Consider the following 23,906-nt stretch of genomic DNA (forward strand, 5'->3'; position numbering starts at 1 on the left):
AGCTTGGTGGTGTCGCAGGAGCTTTGGTGAGATGCTGCAGTGCATCTTGTAAATGGTGCATACTGTTGCCACTGTGTGTCGGTGGCGAATGGGGATCGTAGTCTGCTTCATTCTGGATGGTGTCCAACTCCTTGAGTGTAGTTGGAGCAAGTATTCCATCACACTCCTTCCTTGTGCCTTGAAGATGGTGGACAGGCTTTTTGGAAACAGGAGGTGAGTTAGTTGCTGCAGGTAGATGCAGATTGTATCAGTATCAAAGGAGGTATAGGTAGAAAAGAATGCATAATAAACTGGCAAGACAGAACAGGCTGATCATCCAGTGATCGGTGAAAGAAAAACAGGAGTTGTCCACCAATTGTGCAGGTTATTTCACCCATGAAGCTCCTGTGGAATGCCCTTCTACTGTATCCCTCCACCCATCACTCCACCCTCTCGGCACCCACCTGAAAATACCAATGCATTCATCCCAAGTGCGAACATCTACTGCCAGAGAGAAAATGAGAGGTATAGTTAATGTCTGACATTAAAGTCAGTGCCAAGGCCTGAGCTCCTGTTCCTTGAGCTTCATTGGAACAACGCAGGATAGTACAGGCAGAGGTCAGTGTGACAGCAAATGATAGGGAGCTTGGGGTAATGGCTGGAGACAAAAGAGTTGCTTGCCTAATCGGATTTCTTTTGACTGTTAGTGTTAGAAATTATAATTGTATTCTTATGAACTGACTCATTGTTTGGCCACAAATTTAGAAAATCTCACCCTTCAGTTCCAGGAAAGCACTGCCTAAGTTAATCATTGAGTCTTACTCTGCTCAGAAGCTTAAAAATAGCTCTTGATGCCTTGTGTACATGAGCCATGACAGCAGTATTGTTTCGGTTCTGTGTTACAATAATTGGCAGTTACATAGTCAGAAATAGAATGTCACATCAGGTATTCCTATTGCTTTTCCCGGGAGATTCAGCAGTGTAAAGAGGTTGATGTGAGGATAGCTTACATAAGATAATAGACTGTTAGCAAACTAAATAGTGTTGATGCATGGCTGGTAGTAGAGATTTTGACTGGCATTGTGCAATGATTGCTAAATATTATCAAAATAGGGCTTCTACTAGTTTTAAAAAAATTAAACAATGAGGATACACTTTTTGTAGAGACTTTTTGATTAAATGGTTGTTTATAGCCTACACTTTTCAATCCATTAATCTATAGGTGCAGGACGGGTTGTTTGAAGCGTAGGAACATAGGAATTACTAAACAAAAATAAAGATTTGAAATCCTCATTGTTCATCTGCGACTATCCTAGTAGTCACATGATACAACAGTGACTAATCATGGCAGTCAATCTCCATTAATTATTCTGAAATAGATCCAGACAAGAGTTAAAGCATATCCTTCCATGGCGGAGAGCTTTGGGAACCATAGACCAAAGTCACCTGTTCCTTTCAAGCAGACTACGTTTATCATGTCATGTTTCAAATTACTCATATACTGCACCCCAAAATATTAATTTCTGAAAGTATTGTCTATGAGGGAACAAAAATCATTGAAAAGTGCTGTGCTCTCCATTGCAGATACTATTACATTCTTCTATTTGTCTAACTAGGAAGAAAGGAACTTGCATTTATAATGTCCACAGGAGCTCTCAAAAAGCTTCATTGGCAGTTAATGACTTCTGACCTGTTGGTCATTGTTGCATTGTGTTTTAGACACATGCAGCAGCCAATTTGTACACAAACATCATAAACAGGAATTTAAGCACAAAGTAATATTTATTAAGCTAGAATTGGTTGGCACATCCGATCAACTGGAAGTACTAAATTGGCAAGGCTTGGTCTCTACTTTGGCATCCTTAACATTTTGAAGGGAATGCTATGTACCTGATCTAACTGTGAAATTAGGCCAATGGAAATGGCCTTAAACAGGAAGTTTCTGATCTGGACTAGCATTCCAATCAACAATCCTTAAGGTTGGACTTCATCCCAGTTCAGCCCAAGTCTGATAATATTTATTGTCGCACAATGCAACTCTTTGGCATCAGGTCATAAACTTGGTTTGATGACAGCTTAGACAACAAAGCGGAGAACAGGATACCATCATTATACATCTAAGATGAAAAGCCCTGTTTCAACAGCTAATCAGAGTTACATCTGTAAAATTGGGTCCAAATTTGCGGATCCTCAGACGGATTCTGAAAGTAGGTAAAAGAAAATTTCCAAATTGAGGCCAATTCTGTTATCCTTCAACTTTGGACCCATGTATGTAAAATGGACATCATTACTGAAAATGCATGAATGCTATATTTAAGTATCAAAATTCTCACCCAAGTAGAGACAACTTAGCCATAAATAAATTTGACGGTCTTCTTCAAAAGTATTGGCCGTAATAACCAGTTTCCTTGTGCTTCAGTCAAGGAATTAGCTGCTTGCCTGATTCATCCATCTATAATGTAGGTGTCCACTGCAGCATTGGTATTTCTAAAGAACAAGCAGTGAGCATCGAGCTTGAATTCAAGAAGGAATCAAGGTTGGTTGGATCATGGTGCCAATGTTGTCAAAGCTTATAGAAATTATAATTAAGAGAAACTTGTGTAGAATTTCCTTTGATAAATGAGAGACCTGCTTCTTGAATTAATAGCTAGAGGAGCTCCGCAGAGCTTTGTTCAGAGTATTGTGATGTTTAAACATTGCCATGTATTTTTTAAAAATTGTAATGGTTCTGTGTGGGCAGATCACCCACCATCAGAGGGATATTTCGAGGGATATGGCTCAGTAAATGTGATAAGAAACGATAGTTGTAAGTAATTGTGAAATTATGCATATTGGAAAGTGAGGTGTGTCCACATTGAAGAGAGCAGGAGTTTGGAGTGTACTAGTTCATTAATAACTTTCATTATCTGTTAAAAGCATTTTTTTATATAGATTCACCCAATTATTGGTTCAATAGACCTGCTTGTTCCTATTGGTTGAATCTGAGAATTTTGATACCAGAGACTGGTGATTAAGAATCCATACTTCCTAAAGTAACGCAATATTCACGTAAGTGGCATATTGGCTAAAACAATGTTGTCTAATACACTTGTGACATGAGAAAAATCCATGATAGACATGGTGAATTGGTGCTGTTCCTTTTTTGAACCACACAATACTGAGTTGTGTCAAAGTTGCAGCAGTGGGTATGAGTGTCATTTGTTAGATCACTATTTGTTGTCCATCCCTTATTAAGCAAGGTAGAATCAACCATATTATTGTTTGAAAGGAGCAACGTGTCAGTCAGCCCACGATTCTGCTTAACAGAATATAGTTTGCTGCTTTACTAGTGATCTGGAATCTGAAGGGTTACTTGCTCAATGAAACAAAAATAGTCTGTCTCTTATTACCAGCTCTGTTCCTGTTCTCTCTGGGTGCAGTGAAACGATGATATGTTTGGACCTGCTGGACTGCTCTGTGCAGCACTGTGAAAGCAGGGCCAGTTTGCAGAGAGACAGCAATCTCACTGCTCTCAATTTTCTTGGCAATCTAGTGGCACGGGATTGTAACTGAAGAACTTGGTTTTGTTTAGTTAGTAGTTGGTATTTTTAGCAAAACAGCTGAGATGTATGTGGGATGAACAGCACTGCATGGTTGCCAATGAGGGTTGAAATGTGCAGCAAACTGGGGTGGTGCAGCAACATCCAAACGTGATCAGCCCTCATCTTAATAAAACTGTCAGTGACCAATCTAAAGGAATAGGGCACTAATGGCATTAAAGGAGAGGTTACAGGAAGTTGGCCATGAGCCAAAGGTCTATTCAATGAGGAGAATCTTCTCCCAGGTGGGCCCATCGGGAGTGGGCGCGGGGCCAATCACCACCCTCAATCGGCTGCGCACTACCATTTTACACCAATTAAGGCCGGCCCAGCATGACATGTATTCGGAAGCGCTCAGCGCTACCTGTGCATTCGGGGGTGGGGGGGGTGAAGAAAGTGTCAGGGCCTGCACTCTTTCACACATGCGTGAGAAAGAGCACAGAAATTTCCCTGAGGCTCATGTTTATGGAGAGTGGAAAAGACATTTATTTAATTATTAAGCCCTTCATGAACCATCATTCCTGCCCATGGATGAGGTTTCATGAAAATTGGGACGGCTGCCTGGGCTCTTCCCCTGCCCACCAACCTGAAGGTTTGACGGGCAGCCCTGTTAATTTGGTTAATTGCTGTATTAATGGCCTTAACAGGTCTTTGACAGTTAGGGTGCGTAGCTGACTCCATACGCCAAACGAAAGATTGGAGTGACATCGGGACGCACGCCCAACGTTGCCATGCATTGTTTTACACGTTGGCATGCATGTCTCACCACCCCCCCACTCCGAACAGCAAATGCTGGCCAATGTATTCAGAAATAGTAGGTAACCAAGTGTAAGCAAGCAAGAGCAAGAGCCAGAGCACAGAAGCCAATGCGTAAGAGATTTGTCGATTCTTTTCCTTCCCCAAGTGTCGCCATTTCTGATAAAATAGAGACAGTTTACTCTGGAAATTTAATTTTTTGAAATAAACTGGAACACACTGTCAGAAATGGAGCCCTTCAGTTAACAGATTGCCGTCACCACCACCTTTTAAGACTGTTTACATCAGGCTTGCTTTTTGGAACAGTTGGGATTGCAAAACCCTTTTGAAGATGTTCTTCTGGCTCCATTGGTGAGTATGCTGGTCTTGCGTGCTGATAGTTTAAAGTCCCAAACCTATTTTCAGAAGATTATGCATTTTTATGCGCATCAATGTATTTGAGTGTGAACTAGGGGGTCGCTGTTTTAAATGAAGGAGTGACCCATTTAAAACAGATGAGGTGAAATTTTTTCACTCAGAATGTCATGAGTCTTTGGAACTCTCTTCCTGAAAAGGTGATGGAAGCAGAGCCATTGAATATTTTTAAGGCAGAGGTGGATAGATTCTTGGTAAACAAGGGGGTGTTTGGTTATCGGTGGTAGGTGGGATGCAAATTTCAGGTTACTATCAGATCAGCCATGATCTTATTAAATGGTGGAGCAGGCTCGAAGGGCTGAATGGCCTACTCCTTGTTCATATGTCTTATCATGTGGCGACTATGGTGACCTGACCACCACAAGTTTGGCAAACATCGAAGTCCTATTGGGCAACACAAGGCCAGAAGAAAAACTTCTATTTAAAAATCAACCTTGCTTATGGAAATTGGAATGAGCAGGAGTTGGCTCTATCTCTATCCGGACTGAGATATTTCCAATTGTTTGTATATTGGAATGATACAAGTGATTTAAAAATCTTGTGGAAAGAGCTGAGGTAGGGGCAGAGATGGTCAGTATCATAGAGATGGAAGTGGGCTATCTTGGTAATGGGTCAGAAGCTTATCTTGTGGTCAAAAATGGCACCAAGGTTGCAAAAGGTCTGCTTCAGCCTCAGACATTTTCCAAGGAGAGTATTGGAGCAGGTGGTTAGGGAACATAATTTGTGACGAGAGCCAAAGGCTGTGGCTTCTGCTTTATATTGAAATATAGCTGTAATATGAATACGCACGGAGTTAGCCAATCCAAAATGTTTCCATTTCTTCTTCTGAAAATACTTCAAATGTCATGATACTGACCCCAGAAAATCTCCTCAATTTTTCCATTTGAAGGAAATATTCTTATCACTGAAACTCATGTGCCAAGAGGAGAGGGAACCATGCAATAATGATTTTAAACTCTTCTTTACAAAAATGACTTCAACTTATTAACAATCCTTTTGTATTTTTTAATTTATTTCTGAGAGAGAGCAGTATTTTAATAGAGGACAATTCTGCTTCCAGCTGCCATGTTTTTGGAACATTGGAAAAGATGCCAAATGAGGCTCATATACAAATGGGATCTTACCGGATTTGAAGAGGAGGAGGTTAGCCTTCAAAAAATGTTTTCTAAAAAAAAATCCTTAAATCTGTATTAAATAAACTATCTTTTGTCACTATTTTTTGCAGTTTAATAATACTTGTTTCTTCTTCTGTTGCTGACTGCCTGAAGGAACGATTAAAGGTTGGAAATTTTTAAAACTAAATACTGTATATCTTTTACAAGCTTGCCTAATTATGCTCCTGTATACTTGTATGAAGGGTGTGGGTGGGGGCAGGAATTTAATCCAATGCATTTTTAAGCTTTTGTGCTTTTGCTGATCTTTCTATGTAGGAAAATACAGTACTTTGTGTAACTGATAAGAATTCTTTTAATGTTGGGCTCTTTACCTTCCAGAGTGAGAGAATCTTCCCCGTGGGCCAATCAGTTGGGTGACTTATCTGACATTGGGATCTCAGGACTATAATGATGACAATATTATGTTAATTAGAAATTGGGGGACCTGGTGGTGCTAATTGCTGCTCAGTTATGATTTCCCCTTTTCAGATTTTTAACAAGTGCCCTTAAAAATCAAGCTATCCAATAAAAAGTACAGCACTGAAACATCTGGAAACATGTTTTGGGTGAGGGGGGGGGGGGGCGGGCTTTCATTTTTCCACTTTTTTGTATCCTCATGTCATTGCTGCCTTGGAAACATATTCCTTTCCTGTCCAATTGGTGAGCTGTGCACCCTCTTAACATCAGATATAAACAATATTTGAATAAGCCCTTCTGCCAGTGTAGATGATAACTGCGGCAAGCTTTCCCACATAACCACAGCAAGAATTGCATCCCCCTCACTGCTAGTAATTTCAAAATCTGAATTATGAATTTCAGCATCCAGTTCATGACTTGAGCTTTATTTGATGTTTTCTCTCTCGTATGTACGTGCCTTTGGATCATAGGTATTGGTACAATTGGTGTCACCCCTTTTTAGAATGTTGTTTTCCAGTTAGCAATTCCCAATAGGAGAAAAAACAGTTCGGACCAGTACTCTTATTTCCCAGTTTTACTGGTGTTCCATTTTCAGGTATACAATACCAGTTCGAACCAGTATCCTTATTTCCCAGTTTTTACTGTTTTTTTTCTTTCGGTGAGGAGTTTTTTTTTAAAAAAAAAAGCAGACAGGAGCCTTCTGTAAGTGGCATTTTCTGACAGTAAAATGGAGGTTATTGCTTCGTGTCAACAAACCAAAGGCAATAGGTGAAAATGTATAGAACAGCGGATGCTGTATAAATTTTGGGCAGCAACTGGTAAACGTTATGGCTTTCTAACAAAAAATTATGTAAACTGAGAGTCAACCCTTGCTGCTTGACCATATTTGAGTGTCACCAAAGGCAATTCTAAATTGGTGAGATTCAATGAAAGGAACATTTTTTGCTGGTTCATCCCAGTATAGTTTGAGCCATTGTGATGGCTCTTGTGCCAGGTCCAAAAAAAATAAGGGTTGGTTCTAGTAATGATTTAATGGCAGGTGAAGGCTGGGGTAAAGAGAAATGGCCATAATTTTAGTAATTTTTTTTATATAGCTTTCACTTCAATGTTTCTTTCAATTTCTATATGCTAAGAGATTTTTCCCTTGTCTTTGGAAATGCATAGGATCATCCACGGCCTGAATATGAGGCCAGGGTTCTGACTAAAGTTTTGAAGAAAGAACTTCAAAAGAAGGAAGAGGTATGGGTGAACTTTCAATACAAATAAACTTTGCATTTTATCTTTAGACTTGGTGAAATATTTTTTACAAAGGCCTGCTTGAAAAATGCCAGAGCTTTTGTGTTCACTATTTTCATTGATTTATGTAATTATTTTCCAAGACACATTCATGTAGTTACTATAGTTGTAAATTAATAATTATGCTTTATTTAATAACTTGATACTCTGGGACAGGTTGATACAGTCTATTGTAACATTGTCCTTCCACATCTGAGATTAGGGTTCGAATCCCATCCAGCCTGTTGAATTGAACATCTTCTCCCTGGCTGCATCATAAAGTGAGACCGGCTGGTTCAACCCAGCATGAAACTGCCTATTATTGTTGACCTTACAGAGATCCCTCACTGATGGCTACTTAGGTAAAGGGGAAAATCTACTCTTGTTAAACTTGAGATGCGTTTCTTGATTTGGGGCAATGACATGTTGTCAGAAGTAAGTGGATGGAGCTTCACTGTTCATCTGACGCATTTTATACTAGGCCTGAAGGAGCTTGATGCCTAATGCTGGGTTTAAAAGTGAATTTCAACATTTCACCATCTTGGGTCCAAGGAAAAAGCTTCCCCCCTCCCCCCTTCCATTCCCCTTTCAAAAACGTTTAATAGTTTAAATAGCTTGACATTGGATCCCTTTGTCAGTCTGTGATAATGCTGTGTGACTGAATTTAACACTGCCTATGTGGTCCTTTTCTCTGCCTGACCTCAGAAGTCATCGGAAGCAGTGGAAGAACAGCCAAACAAATGGAAAAACAGAGTTTGGTCTGCCATGGCCGGGGTGAAATTGGTACTAACTGAATATAAGGCTTCTTATTTTTTTTTTTCAAGTTTGTTCAGAAAGACATGGGGCCAAGGTCGTTTATTTAAAAGGATAAATAAAAGTGCCATTCACTGCAGTAAAATATATTGGTTAATGTCAGCTGCTATTGCAATCACTATGTAATTTCATCAAACAACTCTTGCAGGTTCAGTTTACTGTCGATAAGAAGATATGAAAACAGTTTGCCCTGTAAGGTTATTGGTTTGAAGTGCTTCCTATTAGGATTACCAACATCTTCAAGGAGTATTGGTTTGGCTCATCTCCCTCAGCTGCTGGCACACAACCATGAGTGTTCTATTTGTAATAAAGCTTTGTTAAATTAAATTATATGTTTGTTCCATAAACAAGTGAGTGAAGCATTTGTACCAAAATTTACCTAAATTTTGAAGGAGCATAATCACATTTTGAAGTTCCAGTCTTTCTCAACAAGCTACTTGTTTTTATTTTTCAAAACTTTTTCACTTTGTTAAATTATCTGATAGTCGGTAATACAGCGCATTCAGAATGGCTGTGCATGCGAGTAATTGTATAGACACCTTTTAATTCAGTTTTGTTCCCAGTCACCTTAGTGTGGTTGCCACTGCGCATGTGATTAGCGATCATTGTGCACCATGTGATGTGATTTGTGATGCTTGACTAGCAGTAGCTTAATATGTTGTAGCAATAGTCACTCAGGGACTTAAGTGTGCTAAGCTTCTAGTTTTGAAGTTTGTCCTTATTTAATGCCGTACATTGGTCATATGAAACAGCTTGAATTTGCACGTAACTGGTGAGGACCTGAAACAAAACTGCAATCGTGTAATTGCCAAGCTTAGTGGAAAGTGTAAGAGAAAGGTGTCCCACTATTTAAATGGGAGGTGATGGCAGCAATTTATTAGCAAACATGGAGTGCAGAACTTGTAAAGTGGGTACTTTTGTTCATTTAATTCATTATTGTGGCGATGTTTGTACTTCAGGTTCACCTGAAATAGAGTTAAACCCACTAAATGTGAGGTGATGCATTTTGGTAAGAAGAATAAGGCAGCTAAATGCTGCTTGAATACTAATCTAAATGAGGGAGAGTATGTATGGATACAGATATATAAATCACTAAAAGTAGTGGCACAGATTAATGAGGCCATTAAAAAAACAGACAAAACATTGGAATTCATTTCTGAAGGGATAGAATTGAAAAGCAGGGAAGTCATTTTAAACTTGTATGGAATCTTGGCTAGACTGCTCTTGAAGAGCTATGAAAATTTCATTCTCCGTACTATAAAAAGATATCAAGGCGCTGGAGAAGATGCAAAAAATTTACAATAATGACACCAGAACTGAGAGAGATTATAAGTATCAGGAAAGATTGAACAGGCTGGGGTTATTCTGTCTAGAAAAGGTCAAGCTAAGGAGTCATCTAATACAAGTCTTTAAGATAATATCTATAGTTGATGTGGAAAAATATTATGCTCCCTCTTGTAGCTACATGCTACAAATACAGGATGGTCACTAATGAATCCAATAGGGAATTCAAGAGAAATGCTTTGACCCAAAGTGTGGCGAGAATGTAGAATGTGCTGCTTTAAGGAAAAGTTGAGGCAGACAGCATGATGCATCTAAAGGGAAGCTGGATAAACAGTTAAGGGTGAAAGGAATAGTAGGTTATTCTGATGGGATTAGATGACAATGCTCAGGGTTTTTAGGATGGTGGAGTTTCCAAGGAGTTGGCGACTAATGCATCCCCGGTAATACTGGCTGCCACACAGCCATTTAACACCCCGAGTGTTAATTGACTGGAAGTGGGACTCCCACCCCTCAGTACAAAAGAAATCCCACCTCAAGCAGTCCCCAGAGTCTAAGTCCTGGGGTCCAGGACCAGGTGGTTGTTGGGGTCTCAGGGCAGGGAGAGAAGGTGAGTTCCAGGAGAGTGGGCACAGGAGGGGTGGGGGTGTTGGCATAGAGGTTAGGAGGAGAGGGATCATCCGCAAGGTGAAGACCTTGTGGGGGGAGTGTGCCTGATGTTGAAAGCAGGCTGTTGATGGAGGCGACCAACTGCCCCCCCTCCCTCCCATTCCCTTCCCGTCTGAGCAGAGTCACTTTTTGGGCTTCCCCTGACCCTAAACTGGGAAACTGCCCACAAGTGGTCATTAATTGCCCACTTAAGGGCCTTAACTGGGGCTAGGGTGGGCAGGCAGGCCTAGGCCTCACCTGTGTCTCCATAAAATTGTGGAGAGGTCTGGGTGGGCAGGAGCCCTGTGGGAAGGCCATTAGAGGAATTGTACATGCCCTCACACCTGTAAACCCACTGGAGGGGGGGGGGAGGGAGAATGTAAGGCTCAAGCCAATGAGTGAGAGGAGGATTTTATGGAGTATGACACCAGCATACATCAGTTGTCCTGATTCTGTGCTGTAGGTTGGATGTGATGCCTCTTCCTGCAGCACTTTGCCTAGTTGGTTGAATGAGATGAAGAATTGATGGATAATTCGAATGTACAAGAGCACGAGCATCTTTACCGAAAACAACAGCAGGGAGGGAGAGAAACTAGCAAAGAAGGGGGTTCAATGGCAATTACTTGTTCCATCTCTGACTGTCAGGGTGAGGCCTATGCTTTTCTACCAGGTGATCTCAAGTGTACGTCTAGATTATCCCCCCCCCCCCCCCCCCCTCCCCCCACCCACCCCCAGCTGAAGGAAAAACTGGTACAGGAGCTGGCACCAAGGGCAATTCAAGGATGGAAAACTTTGAGTGGAATCTTGTGCCTCCCCTGGGGTGAGTTTGGCAGGAGGGTGGTGAGTATGGACCCTGCCACCTTCCTGCCTCCACACTGATTTAAATCCAGACCAAAAGGCCTATGGATGGCCTGCCTTCCCTGCCACCAATTGAGGCCCCTGTGAGCAATTAATACCCACTTAAATATGCCCACTTGTGCCTTATCTCACCGCCACTGGTATTAACCCAGCAGCAGGTCAGGGACTCGCCATGAGAGGAACATGATGAGCAAATCCTAGCATGTTTGCTTTGGGTTCCATGGTTGGGGGGTGGTGGGGGGCATGGGGGGGATCCTTTGTTCAAAGGAGCTCGGTGTCTGATTGAGGGACCCAGCATCAGGCAGAGGGAGTCAACTGAGAGCCAGCTCCCTGCCCTTGCAGCCAACACCCTCCTTCCATCCTTTATTCTGCTATCACTCACCTGTACCTGGGTCCCCCCTCGATCTGAGGCCTCAGGTGGGTGTAATACTGGCAGCAGCCACCACCTCACTGGTGGCGCAACTGAGTGCAAAAGAACTGCCAGCTTCTGACCAGCAGCTTTTGGTAGCTGGGACTTTTTGCCCCTGGGTCCTTGATCCTGGTAGGAAGACCCGCCACTGGCCTGTTAAGTGCCTGAGTGGCACAAGATGCGACGAGCCTTCCTGAAAAGAGGAGACATTGGGGTCTTACCAGTCCTCTAGCCAGCAACTAAGACCCCCGTTGCCTCCATAAGATTACACCTTTTGTGTGCATAGGCTGGTCAGCTTACGTGAAAAGAGCTTTGAATGAACCAATCTTGATCACTCGCTTATTTCAAAGCGATCATGCTTCAAACTTTGGGGTACAAGCCTTTATCACGCCAAAGGATAAGCAATAAGTAACCAATCTAGCAGATTCAATACAGGTTTTTATTCTCCAGTTTCTTGAGTTGCACTTCACCGTCTTAACTCTATGTAAAAATCCATGAACTTGAATGCTATCTCTGAATTAACAAGACTGGGGGTAGCCCATCTATCTGGTGTGTCAAAACAGGCAGCTGATCCTGACAATATATTATTTCAATATTGATGGCATAAAACAGTTTATAGCATCCAGTTCTCCATCTTCCCTCATTCCTCCAACCTCCCAAATGAACCAAGAATATGTGACCATGGATTTCCATGTTTTTCAGTTGATAGCTAAAACTTCCAGCCTTTCAACAGCCCCCTCTTTCAAATTTACTTTCATCACGTGTGAATATAAAAAGAATATTCCAGAATAAAGCTATGCAATGTAACTTCAGAATTTAAGTTGTGGGAAGAAACTAATGAACTTGGTTGGTAGCGTTCTACCTTGAATGTCAGATTCTTGCATTTTTAATCTATTCAACAGGCCTTGGGAGAAGTGTAATACATTTAGTTTAATTGTCCATTTTACGTTGCGTACTCTAGTGACGCTAAAAATGAACTGTCCAGAAGCTGATGCATTTGTCCCAAGCACTGTAGCCGTACTGTGTCCTGAGCAGAATTAACAAGAAGTTGGAGTTTGCCAGCAGTCAGGTTCAGCCAGAAATGGTGGCCAGCATGGGAGATGGGATCAGTGGCAAACTTCTGACATCTGTGGCATAGTCCTGAGGTGATCACCCACAACTGGAAGAAAATAACAAACACCCAGAGGAAAATGCAGCCCTTGCAAGGCTGGGTGCCATACAAGCAGGCTGACCGCTCTGAAGCAGTTCAGCAGTTGTCTGTATGTGAGGAGAAAGAGCTGGGTGTCATCAGTGCTTACATGGAAGTTAATCCCCATCTGCAGGATGATCTTTCCCAAGTGGCACCAAGTAGTTAGCGGGGGAGGAATCCCTCTCGGAGTCGCAGGAGGTAATGTTGCAAAAGCAGGAAGAGAAGCCATTGTTGGAGATGCTCTACCTACAATTAGATAAGTGAGAGTGTACCTTGTATTAGCGACTGAATGCAAAAGCAGCCTCAATTGCATGGAGGCAGAGGTCTCCAGATACTTTCTTGTCCATCATGCAAGAACACTTTTATTTGTCCCACATAAAATCTCAAAAGTTACAACTTTCTAGTACTGTTCTACCAAACATGCTGCACGGAGCACAGACCTCAGTTATACCACAAGTTGCAGATTGCTCTCTGTCCAGCAATAGAGTATGCCTGACAGAATACTTTTTACATATGCACGTAGAGCCTTCAGTGATGAGTCTCTTTCTAACATTACAACTGGTCCAGTTTTTTTTTTCATTAGTCTTTAAGCTAGTCTTCACGATAACTGATCTGTCAGCCTTTGCTTCAATGTTTTTCAAGTATCAGATCATCAGTCTGCCTCTTGTTTTGATGTTCATCCAAAACCAGTTTGCTTCAACATGGAAAGAGTGATATAATGGCATAGTCATTTAATAATGTGGTGCAAGCAAAGTAAAACATAGATCATTGTGAAATGAAGTTACCGAATAGAAGGATATGCAGGTAGGGGGTTAGATGAAGCAGGGTAGAGGGTGACTCCTGTGCAGCACACATACAAGCACAGACTAGTTGGCCTGAATGGCTGGCTCCTGTACTGAAAGTTCTGTGATCTGTTACACCCTTGACTTTTTAAGTTGTTTGGAATACTACAGTTAAAAGAAGCAGTTTTATAAAAGCACAGGGGAATCTGGGTTTGCCATGCAATGTCCATGAATGGCAGAGTAGATAAGACATTTGAATGGATTGACCTTTTTGATTTTAGTTCCAGTGCATAGTTCCCATCACACATATAAGGTGTCATTTGTACCTAATAGTCTATATTATTTAAATAATACCCAGGTGAAATCTGATGGACTTCATAATTCAGATAAGGACTTATTTTGAGCAGAAGCTCCTAGCACATCTTTGACTTGAAAGATAGCTTTGAGGGATTAACTTTTTTTTAACTGGTTCTGCTTATATTTAGACTGAAAAGGAGAAGCTGACTTGGAGGGACCGTACTCCAGCCTACATAACCAATATCGTCGCTGTTCTATTTATGGTATGAATATAAGTAAATATTTAAAAAGCTTGGTATTCTGTATTACAGATAAAATTATGGTTTATGATGGGACCTTGCAACATTATGCATGTTCACAAAGTTCCATTGCGTATATGAGTCGAGTTATTTAAAAAATGACATGGCACAGAGGCCATTTGGCATTTGTGCTTGTGTTGGCTCTTTGACGGAGTTATCTAATTAGTCCCACTACCCTGTTCTTTCCCCGTGGCCCTGCATATCTTTTATTTCTTTCAAATATTATCCAATTTGCTTTTGAAAGTTGACATTGAATCTGCTTCCACAACTCCTCCACTCACTGCACAAAAAATAAAGTTCTCCTAATCTTCGCTCTAATTTTGCCTATTATCTTAAATCTGTGTCCTTCAGTTACTGACCCTCTATTGGAAATGCTTTTTTTTTCCTTTTTACACCATCAAAACCCTTTTTTATAAGTGTATGATTTAGAATGCTATGATATACAGCTAACAGTAGCAGAGTACAAACTTTAAAAATCTTATGACATATTAATGCTTCAGTTTGGCACCATTTGGAGTCTGATATTTGGTTCTGTCCACCATGTCGTAAAATAAAATATATCCAAGCATTAGTGATGATGCAGAGAAGAGAATCAAGGCTGATCCCAAGTACAATAGGAGCAAATAATGAGGAAAGGTTAGAGGCCCTCAACAATTTGAAATAAATTGGACAGACCGCCATAGATATATTATACATACAGATAGTATTTAAGATCAGTACTGGAATAGAACTATAGGAAATTAGCGAAAGCAAAATTAAGAACAGATATTAAGAATAAATTTGAGTGATAAATGTTTGGAAAAATCTGCCAAGCAGGGTAGCAGAGCCAAAAAGATTATGCGACTGAATACTGTAAAAGGAAAAGGTATTTTAGTGGTGAGACTGTATTAACCAAATAGCCTTTTCTGGTTTTTGTTCCTCTTGTTATGTTAATACTGTTGCACCTTTGTAAGATACATTTGTTTGAATTGTAAGGGAGCAAACCTAATAGCCCTTAAAACAATTGAGAGCACTGTGACCGCTAATCTGTTGTTGTAGCTGCAAAAGGAGCAGACTCCTCAGGAGCTAGAAAAGGAATCAATTCACTGCAATCCCCTGTTAGATCCACAAAGGTCTCACACTTTATGGCTTGAAAGTCATTTCCATGTACTTACTCACCTGAACACAACTTCCTCGCTAACTGTTATGACACAGCAGTTGGTAAAGGCTGAGTTATTTAAAATCCCAGAGGGAAACTTTAAACAACTGTCATAACCTATATTTTCAATTGGTATGTTTGGGATGCAACTCTGAATTCAGGAATGACCACCAGGTCTCGGGAGGTTTTTTATCTCAAACCAAATGAGACCTTTATTAACGTACAACAAGTTAAACATATACACATGGCTACAAATTATTACTATCATAACTTTTAACAAATTCCCAAATTAACCTCCCATGAAGGCAACAATAACCTACAGACTTTGAGCAGATGCCAGGCAAAGCATTTTCACCTTACCAATTCAAAATGAGATACCTTTTCAGTTTGGTTCCTTTGCAGACAGTTGTAAGCTTGCAGCTATTTTGATGTGACATGCCTCTGCTCTGCGCGCGTACACATATTCTCTTTTGTTATACTCAGCACTTCTCTTTGAATGTAAATTTTCATTGTATCACCAGGCCCTTTGAACTCCTTTCATAGTACCAAGTTTATTAGTAATATAAATATTGATTGGTGTCTCCCAGCTAGGTGCAAGATTTCACTTCAACTCTTGAATGCTCTATTCAACAAAATGCAATGTACCTCTTCCTCTGTTTACATCTCAAAGCTACTATACATCAAAGCACCCAGACTAGCTGGCTTTAATCCAGTTAAGACACACATGGGAACACCCACAGACTAAACCTCTATTTAAAAAAATAATAATTTCCAATAACATTATATACATTAATAAGTCAGATGTCAGTGTCATGAAGCTATCACCAAGAGCATTTTCCTTCACTTCCACACCATCACCCCTCATTTTCCACACCCACCCCCCTTCCATCTTACTATGGAAAACCCACTTCTATATACTTTTCTGCCATCTCCTGGCTGGACTTGTCCAAAGCTTCCTTGTTTCCTACCATTTCATCAGCAAGTCATCCAGTTTTCTGCATGCAGAATCCTCACCTGGCCACATCCCCATTACCCCTGCCAAGCTCTGCTGGTTTTCAAAGTCTGGGAATCAACTTTCAGATTCTCATCTTAAAATTATAAGACAACCTCTTCCCATTTGATCAATTCCGACCCTACGTCTGCTATCCAATACCCTGTTAAATGCTCTGTGGTGTCTTTGAACACTATGTAAATGCAACTTATTTAGCTGCTAATTTTACCTATTTCAAAAACTAGATGCAACATACTCATATACCTGATACAGTTTCAATATAAGGTGCAATTTGGCCTGTGTTCTCAGGGAGCCAAAAGTTTCATTTGCTGTGCACAATATTTAATTCTGAATTTCAAATCAGTGCAGTACTTGCTGCAGTTGTTAATGTGAATATAAATGTATTCACAATACTGGTACACATAGCAACTAGACCACATCTCTAGTATTTCTTACCACATGTCTGTATCACTTGTTAGGCTTTTGGGTTTTTAACCAAAAATGTCTGCTTTCTCCAGATTGGTCTGACATTTGCTATAGTCTTTGGAGTGATCATGTACAGAATCTCCATTGCAGCAGCCATAGCTGTGAGCCCTGATCCATACGCCAAAGCCCATGTCCGAGTCATTGTCACAGCTACTGCAGTTATCATCAACTTGGTGGTTATTCTCATTCTGGATGAAGTCTATGGCTCCATTGCCAGATGGCTGACAGTAATTGGTAAGGAAAGAACTAACAATGATGCCCTTGGTTGCTCACAGTAAGTTTTGATGACTTTAGATACTGTATTAGCTCCTAAATGTCTCAGATACATACATTTCAAATAGGGTTTAGGGGTTGCGAAACCATCTGGGAGCACAGAAGTTTATAGAATAGGGGAGGCCATTCAGCTCGATGCACTTGTGCTTGTTTTCTTTTTTACTGGAGCAATTCAGTTGTATTTCTCATTCCTCAAAGCCTACTATTATCTGACACAAATGCATAAGCTGTCAGAAATATTGCATTCTTTCATTTATGTAATAGTATCATACTTCAAAGGTATTATATCTCTCCCTCACCACCACATTTGGTTGATATTCTCCAAGACTCATGATATAATAGTTTCTTTTTCCCTCCCACCCCACTCATCAGTTATTGCGAGCTATAGCTCTGTGGGGATCAAAGATACAAAAGTGTTGGACCAATTATTTTCATGTCAGTTTGAGTATCAGTGCAAACTCATTTTAGCACACTGGCCCATTAATGTATCACTGGGGTACATGATTTCTGATAAACAAAAGTAAAAGCATGGAGATCATGGTTTAGTTTGCTTTCCACTACCTCATTTTCAAACAATCTGTTTGATACAGACAGATTTGTTATTGAACAAGTTATTTTAATGCATTCATCAGTTTAACGTTTACAATTGATATAAAGCATTGTCATTTTGTGACAGTCTCTAATTTAAATGTGTAGTCATTTGATATTTAAAAATCACTCTGCCTTTGGCTTCTTATGATTTAGATATTTAAAAAATATATACAAAGTCAAGTGTAAAACTTGACAGACTGTCATTGGCTTGACACCTCTTGTGTGCTATTTCTGTCACCTCCCCAGTATGGTTATGTTAGCACTTAGTGGTGAGAATGCGCCAAGATTAACGGTCCTACAATGATCGTTCCTCCCTTCTTATTTCCCATCATTAACTGCTCTTCACATTTGTATTTTTTTCCTTTATCCTTTCATAGGATCTGGGCATCACTGGCAAGGCCAGCATTTGTTGCCCATCCCCAATTGCCCTTGAACTGAGTGGCTTGCTGGGTCATTTCAGAGGGCAGATAAAGGTCAGCCACATTGCCGTGGGCCTGGAGTCACATGTAGATCGGACCGGATAAAGATGATATGAGTGAACCAGACGGGTTTTCACAACATCGATAATAGTTGTCATAGTCGCCATTATTGAGACTAGTTTTCAGATTCCAGATTTAATTGAATTTAAATTCAACTAGCTGCTGTGGTGGAATTGGAGCCCATGTTCCCAGATGGGCCTCTGGATGATTTGCCCAGTGACAATGCTACTATACCATCACGTCTCCCTGGTACCTGCTCACAGTGATCTCGAATTGAGAGAAGAGTTCCAATGTTCAGTTGTTACCCAGGCCTTTCCCTTTAAGGCTGCAGCTCAGGCGCTTCCCAATGATGAAGTAGCTTAACTGGATCTTGAGGCCAATTGAATTTTAGTTGCTGTTTGAACAGCTTGCACGTTGCCAGATACTTGTAAATTTTAGGTTCCACATCATCGTGGAGATTTACCATCTCTTTTTTAAATACTCTTTGATATTTTGAATTATGATCGATGCTCTGAAAAACTTTTCTATGAATAAACAAGTCTCTGATCGTAACAGGCCATTTTAATTAGGTCACCTTCTCAAGGGCGAATGGGGATGGGCAATAAATGCTGGCCTAGCCAGCGACTCCCACGTTCCATGAATGAATAAAAAGTAAGAAGGACATTGGATTCAAATTAGCCTGCTCTTTTTAGATTTCAACAACTTGCATTTATAAAGCACCTTTAACATACTAAAATGTCCAACACTTCTCAGAAGTGTTATCAAACAATTTAACCTCCGAGCCACATGACGTAACATGAGACATTAGGGCTGGTGACCCCAAGTTTGGTCAGAGGTAGGTTTTAAGGAATATCTTAAAGACAGAGATGTTTAGGGTAGCACTTCCAGAGCTTTGGGCCTTAGCAGCTGAAGGCACAGTCACCGTTGGTGGAATAATGGAAATCGAGGATGTGCAAGAGGTTGGAATTGGGGAGCATAGAAATCTCATACCATTTGTAGGAGATTATAGGAAAAGTCAGGGGCGAAGCCTTGAAGAGATTTGAACCTAAGAATGAGCATTTTATTTTTAAGGCACTGCTAGACTGAGAATCAGTGAGCATAGGTGATTGGTGAATGGGACTTGGTGTAAGTTCAGATATGGGCAGCTGAGTTTTGGATAAGCTGAAGTTTATGGAAGGTGGAAGGCTCTCCAGGAGAACATTGGAATAGTTCATGTGGGATTTAGCAGTAATGTATTAGTCAAATACTGTTAATTACTGTTTATTTTTGTCAAACAGTGATTCCATTTGTGTTTTGTCCCCACTCTAGAGGTTCCCAAAACAGATAAAAGTTTTGAAGAAAGATTAATTTTTAAGGCTTTTCTGCTGAAGTTTGTGAATGCCTACACCCCCATCTTTTATGTTGCATTTTTCAAAGGCAGGTGAGTGATTTTGGTATAAATTTCATGCAAGGAATACATTTTGGTAACCTAGCAAGAAGTCAGTGACACAATGGAAACTCAATATAGTCAGAATAGTTGGCGTTGTAGTCTGAAGTAATGTGCAGTCTTACAAATTGTGCCCTCGAGGCAGTGTCTGAGGCCTAACTATCTTCAGCTACTTCCCTCTGTCTTAACGTCAGAAGTGGGAACATTCACAGTTGATTTGTAGTGTTCAGTTCACTTTGCAATTGATCAGATAATGCATCAGTCCTTGCCCGCATGCAGTAAGACCTGGACGACATTCGGGCTTCAGCTGAGAAGTACCAAGTTATCTTTGTGAGACACAAGCGCCTGTTTGGAAAGCAGTCCTGTTCATCAACTTAATCATTAATGCCCTTTATCACTAGTGCACCATGGCACCAGTGTTTATCATCTACAGGAAGTACTTCAGCAACTCACCAAGGCATCTTTGACGGCACCTTCCAAACTCTCAACCTCTACCATCTGGAAGGACAAGGGTAGCATGTAGAAGGTGGGCACCACCACCACCACCTGCAAGTTCCCTTCTAAATTACACACCACCCTGACTTAGAAATATATGTATTTCTTTTTGATAGGTTAAAAGCCTAGAACTCCCTCCCTAAGTGCTCTCTGGTGTATCTTCACACACTGCATGGTTCAAGGCGGCGGCTCACCACCACCACCTTCTCAAGGGCAATAATGTTGGCCTTGTTTGTGATACTTGCACCCCATGAATGAATAATTATTTTGAAACCATATTGGGGTTGGGGGTGGATGAGGTTGCTGGCGGAGATGAAAAACAGTTTTATGATGAGCATTTAATACTATAAACCAATGTTCACCTTCAAGTTTGAAACTCTTGTTGACCTAATTACTCTTTATATCTTTTTGTAGTAAAAATGAAGTATTATTGTTTTCTAGGTTCACTGGTCGACCTGGAAAATATACCTATATCTTTCGCCACATGAGAATGGAAGAGGCAAGTGATTTTTTTTTCCCCCAAATAAAAATATAAATTAAAACTGCTCTTGAAATCAGAGAAATAACTAACCCTTGTCCTGTTTCTTATCCAGTGTGCACCTGGAGGCTGCTTGATGGAACTCTGCATTCAACTGAGCATCATCATGCTGGGCAAACAACTGATTCAGAACAACCTGTTTGAAATAGGCATTCCGTAAGCATTTAACTATATACTGGGCATACTAGTGAAGGACATAAGACTGTGGATAAATTGCTTGAAAGAAAATGTGGGGTTTTTTTTTTGTATATTTCTTCCCCTATATCTTTATTGTATTCTTTTACCCCAAATATTTAAGCTTCCTCCACTTTTTGGGGGTCTCCCATCACAGGTTTCATGTCCAAGCCCTGAGTTTAGGTAGCCAACCTGTTCTCTGGGCTCTGCCAGTGTCACTTGGTTAAAAAAAACCACCACTGGAAAGTGCATGAGACCAACCACAAGGTAACTCACCTTGTGATTTTGTGACTTTTGCTTGGTGACAATAAAAGGCTGTGATCAGGAGCTCACTCTGGGAAGTGTGTGTTGGTCACACAAACACCTTCTAACACTTTGTGGAGTAGCAAGTTGTTGCTCAAACACAATGCAGTGGGGTTGGTGATAGAACTTTGGTGCAACCCAATGGATATATCATGGGATCGTCTGGAAGCATTCCCGAACTACCCAGGGAATGCTGTCCAGTGGCACCTACATCTGGTGAGAGCAGGCCTTGGCCCTAAATTGGGGCCTTTTCATCCAAAAGTGTACAGCAATTGGTGACTGAAGGTTTGACTGCAGTTTCTAAGTAGCCCATTGTCTCCTGTCTCCAAAAATTAAAAATGTGCCTCTTTTCCTTCAGCCCATCTGGTTTTTGGGCTTGAATTAGCAAGGTGTCACCTTTCATGAGTTAGGTGTCCTCATTGCACTGCTAAAGCCACAGGTCCCCCTGTCCCAAGTTTGTAAGTGATCCTGTATCTGGGATTTGTGCTAGTGTGGGGTGGAGTCAGTGGTAGATGTCCTACCTCGCTAAACCTCTGACTCAAACAGGATGGAAGGATTTCTCCTTCTGCTAAACAATGAAAAGCCATTTCTCAGTTTTGTTTGATCTTTTTCTTTTGGGTTTTATTGAATTGGTAAATATTTTTGTTTAGAGTGAACGTGTTGTTGGGAAACTGGTTAAAAAAGAGTCACGGAGCAAAGAAGGAGTTGATTTAACATCCGCCCATATCATCTGAGGAATCTTGTCTCCTAGTGCATGTTGTTTCAACTCCCTTAGGTTGCCAAACACAGTGACCTGGCCCAGCCAGTTCCTGTGATATCATCAGCACTTACAATTAAACAAGTATATTTTGAATGAATAAGAAAAGTACTTAACCTAAATAACTCACATTATTCCTCACTACTTCTTCCTCCACATACCAACGAGGAGGCCACTGTCCAGACAGAAAAAACACAAGATATCATCTAGCCAAATAGATTTGTTGTGCTTCATTGCATTATTCCTGGACTTGTTGGAAGCCATCAGAAAAAGATAAAACCTCCTCTCCTAATGCTGCAACCATATCATAGAATATTCTAGCATAGAAGGAGACCATTCAGTCAATTATGCATGTGCCTACTTTGAAAGAATTATCCAATTAGTGCCACCCCCCTACTCTTTCCCCACAACCCTGCATATGTTTCCTTTTTCAAGTATATATCCAATTCCCTCTTGCAAATTACAATTGAATCTGCTGCCACCACCCTTTCAGGCAGTACATTCAAGATCATAACTGCAATAATATATATAATATGAAAATTCTCTTCATCTCCACTCTGGTTCTTTTGCCAATTATCCTTAGTTACCCACTCTCCTGCTAGTAGAAAGAGTTTCTCCTAATATATTCTTTCATAATTTTGAGAGTGTCAACTAAATTCCCTTCTAACCTTTACAACTCTGAGAGAAATCCCAGCTTCTCCAGTCTCTCTAACTGGTATCATAGGCTAAAATACTAAATAGATATACCTACACACTGGCTACCTGGCATAATATGTGTATTTTTACAAAGTTTTGTCCATTTAGTTTGACAACTGAAGATGATGAATAGGTTGTTGTTCCTCAACTCCGTTCTGTCAAACAAAATCACCTTACCTCTGCACATCTGGGCAAACTCATGTATGTGTATGTGCAAGTTGAATTACGGGAGAATTGCCTGGCAAAGATGCTGGTTTTCCTTTCTCTTGGCACATAGCTCACCCTTCAGATACAAATTCTCTCTATTCTTGCTCCTCAGTTTTTTATCTGACAGGTGTCAACCATGCCTCTGAGTAAGGTTACAGGTTAAAATCCTGCTGCAGTGACTTGAGGGTGAAACCCAAATGGACAATCCAAGTATAGTACTGGAGGGAGTGCTGCTGCATCATTGGAAGTGCTGTCTTTCAAATGAGTCATCCTGATCCAACAGCGCTATATTGAAGAAGAGCTGGGGAGTTCTCCCCTGTATTGGCCAATATTTATCCCTCAATCAACATCTAAAACAGCTTATACTGAAGCAGTCTGTCAAAATGCAGCAGGACCTGGACAATATCCAGGCTTAGGCTGACAAATGGCAAATAACATTCACACCACACAATTGCCAGGCCATGACTATCTCCAACAAGAGAGAATCTAACCATCACCCCTTGACATTCAATGCCATTACTATCGCTGAATCCCCCACCATCAACATCCTGGGGGTTACCAATGACCAGAAACTGAACTGAACTAGCCATATAAATACTGTGGCCAAAAGAGCAGGTCAGAGGTTAGGAATCCTGTGGCAAGTAACTCACCACCTAATTTCTCAAAGCCTGTCCACCATCTACAAGACACAGGTCAGGAGCGTGATTTGCAGCAGCCATCTTAACAGCCCAATTTTTAGAAGTATTGACTGAAAGTTCATAATAAGACCTGCCTGTACTGGGCATGACATCAGCAAAACAATCTGTGCCTTCCTTTAATCTTTAACAGCCCCCTCACCCTCACCTGCTGTCAAAATGGGTCACATGACAGTCTTCACTTTACCCTAAATTACAGGGACAGACCCAAAACACAACAATCTTTTAAACCTCATAATTGTAACAAGGGTTAAAATCAGGCCTACAATTTAAGCTGGTAATCTCGGTCATTGTTCTAAACCTTTCAGCGCCTGATGCACTTTCCTATGTAACTACATGTTACTCAGTAAAACGGCTGAATAATGGGTTGTTTTCAGTTACTTTTCATGTATCCGTTGTCTTTTTTTTTTCCCCAAGAGTATGAATAGCAGATATTATAATTCAAATGTTGAAACCTGAATGAACTTTCCAGCATCATGTTAAGTGCTGGAGGCACAAGTGACTTGGA

At 40.7% G+C, this 23,906-nt stretch overlaps 1 protein-coding gene across 5 annotated transcripts in view; it reads left to right on the top strand.

The window, feature by feature from the left end:
* ano1a (anoctamin 1, calcium activated chloride channel a) overlaps nucleotides 1-23,906 on the top strand; it is a 230,080-nt gene that overhangs the window by 145,511 nt on the left and 60,663 nt on the right. For 3 of the 5 annotated variants that reach the window (XM_041197457.1, XM_041197459.1, XM_041197460.1), the window contains 9 exons: nucleotides 5,788-5,870; nucleotides 5,996-6,007; nucleotides 7,463-7,537; nucleotides 8,279-8,356; nucleotides 14,039-14,113; nucleotides 16,797-16,998; nucleotides 19,416-19,527; nucleotides 20,470-20,527; nucleotides 20,622-20,722. In XM_041197457.1, coding sequence (XP_041053391.1) covers nucleotides 5,788-5,870; nucleotides 5,996-6,007; nucleotides 7,463-7,537; nucleotides 8,279-8,356; nucleotides 14,039-14,113; nucleotides 16,797-16,998; nucleotides 19,416-19,527; nucleotides 20,470-20,527; nucleotides 20,622-20,722 — 796 coding nt within the window. The remainder of the gene's footprint in view (nucleotides 1-5,787; nucleotides 5,871-5,995; nucleotides 6,008-7,462; nucleotides 7,538-8,278; nucleotides 8,357-14,038; nucleotides 14,114-16,796; nucleotides 16,999-19,415; nucleotides 19,528-20,469; nucleotides 20,528-20,621; nucleotides 20,723-23,906) is intronic. The other 2 variants (XM_041197458.1, XM_041197462.1) reach the window with 1 other exon arrangement.

This window comes from Carcharodon carcharias, chromosome 10 (assembly GCF_017639515.1).
Source record: "Carcharodon carcharias isolate sCarCar2 chromosome 10, sCarCar2.pri, whole genome shotgun sequence".
NCBI classification, from domain to species: Eukaryota; Metazoa; Chordata; class Chondrichthyes; order Lamniformes; family Lamnidae; genus Carcharodon; species Carcharodon carcharias.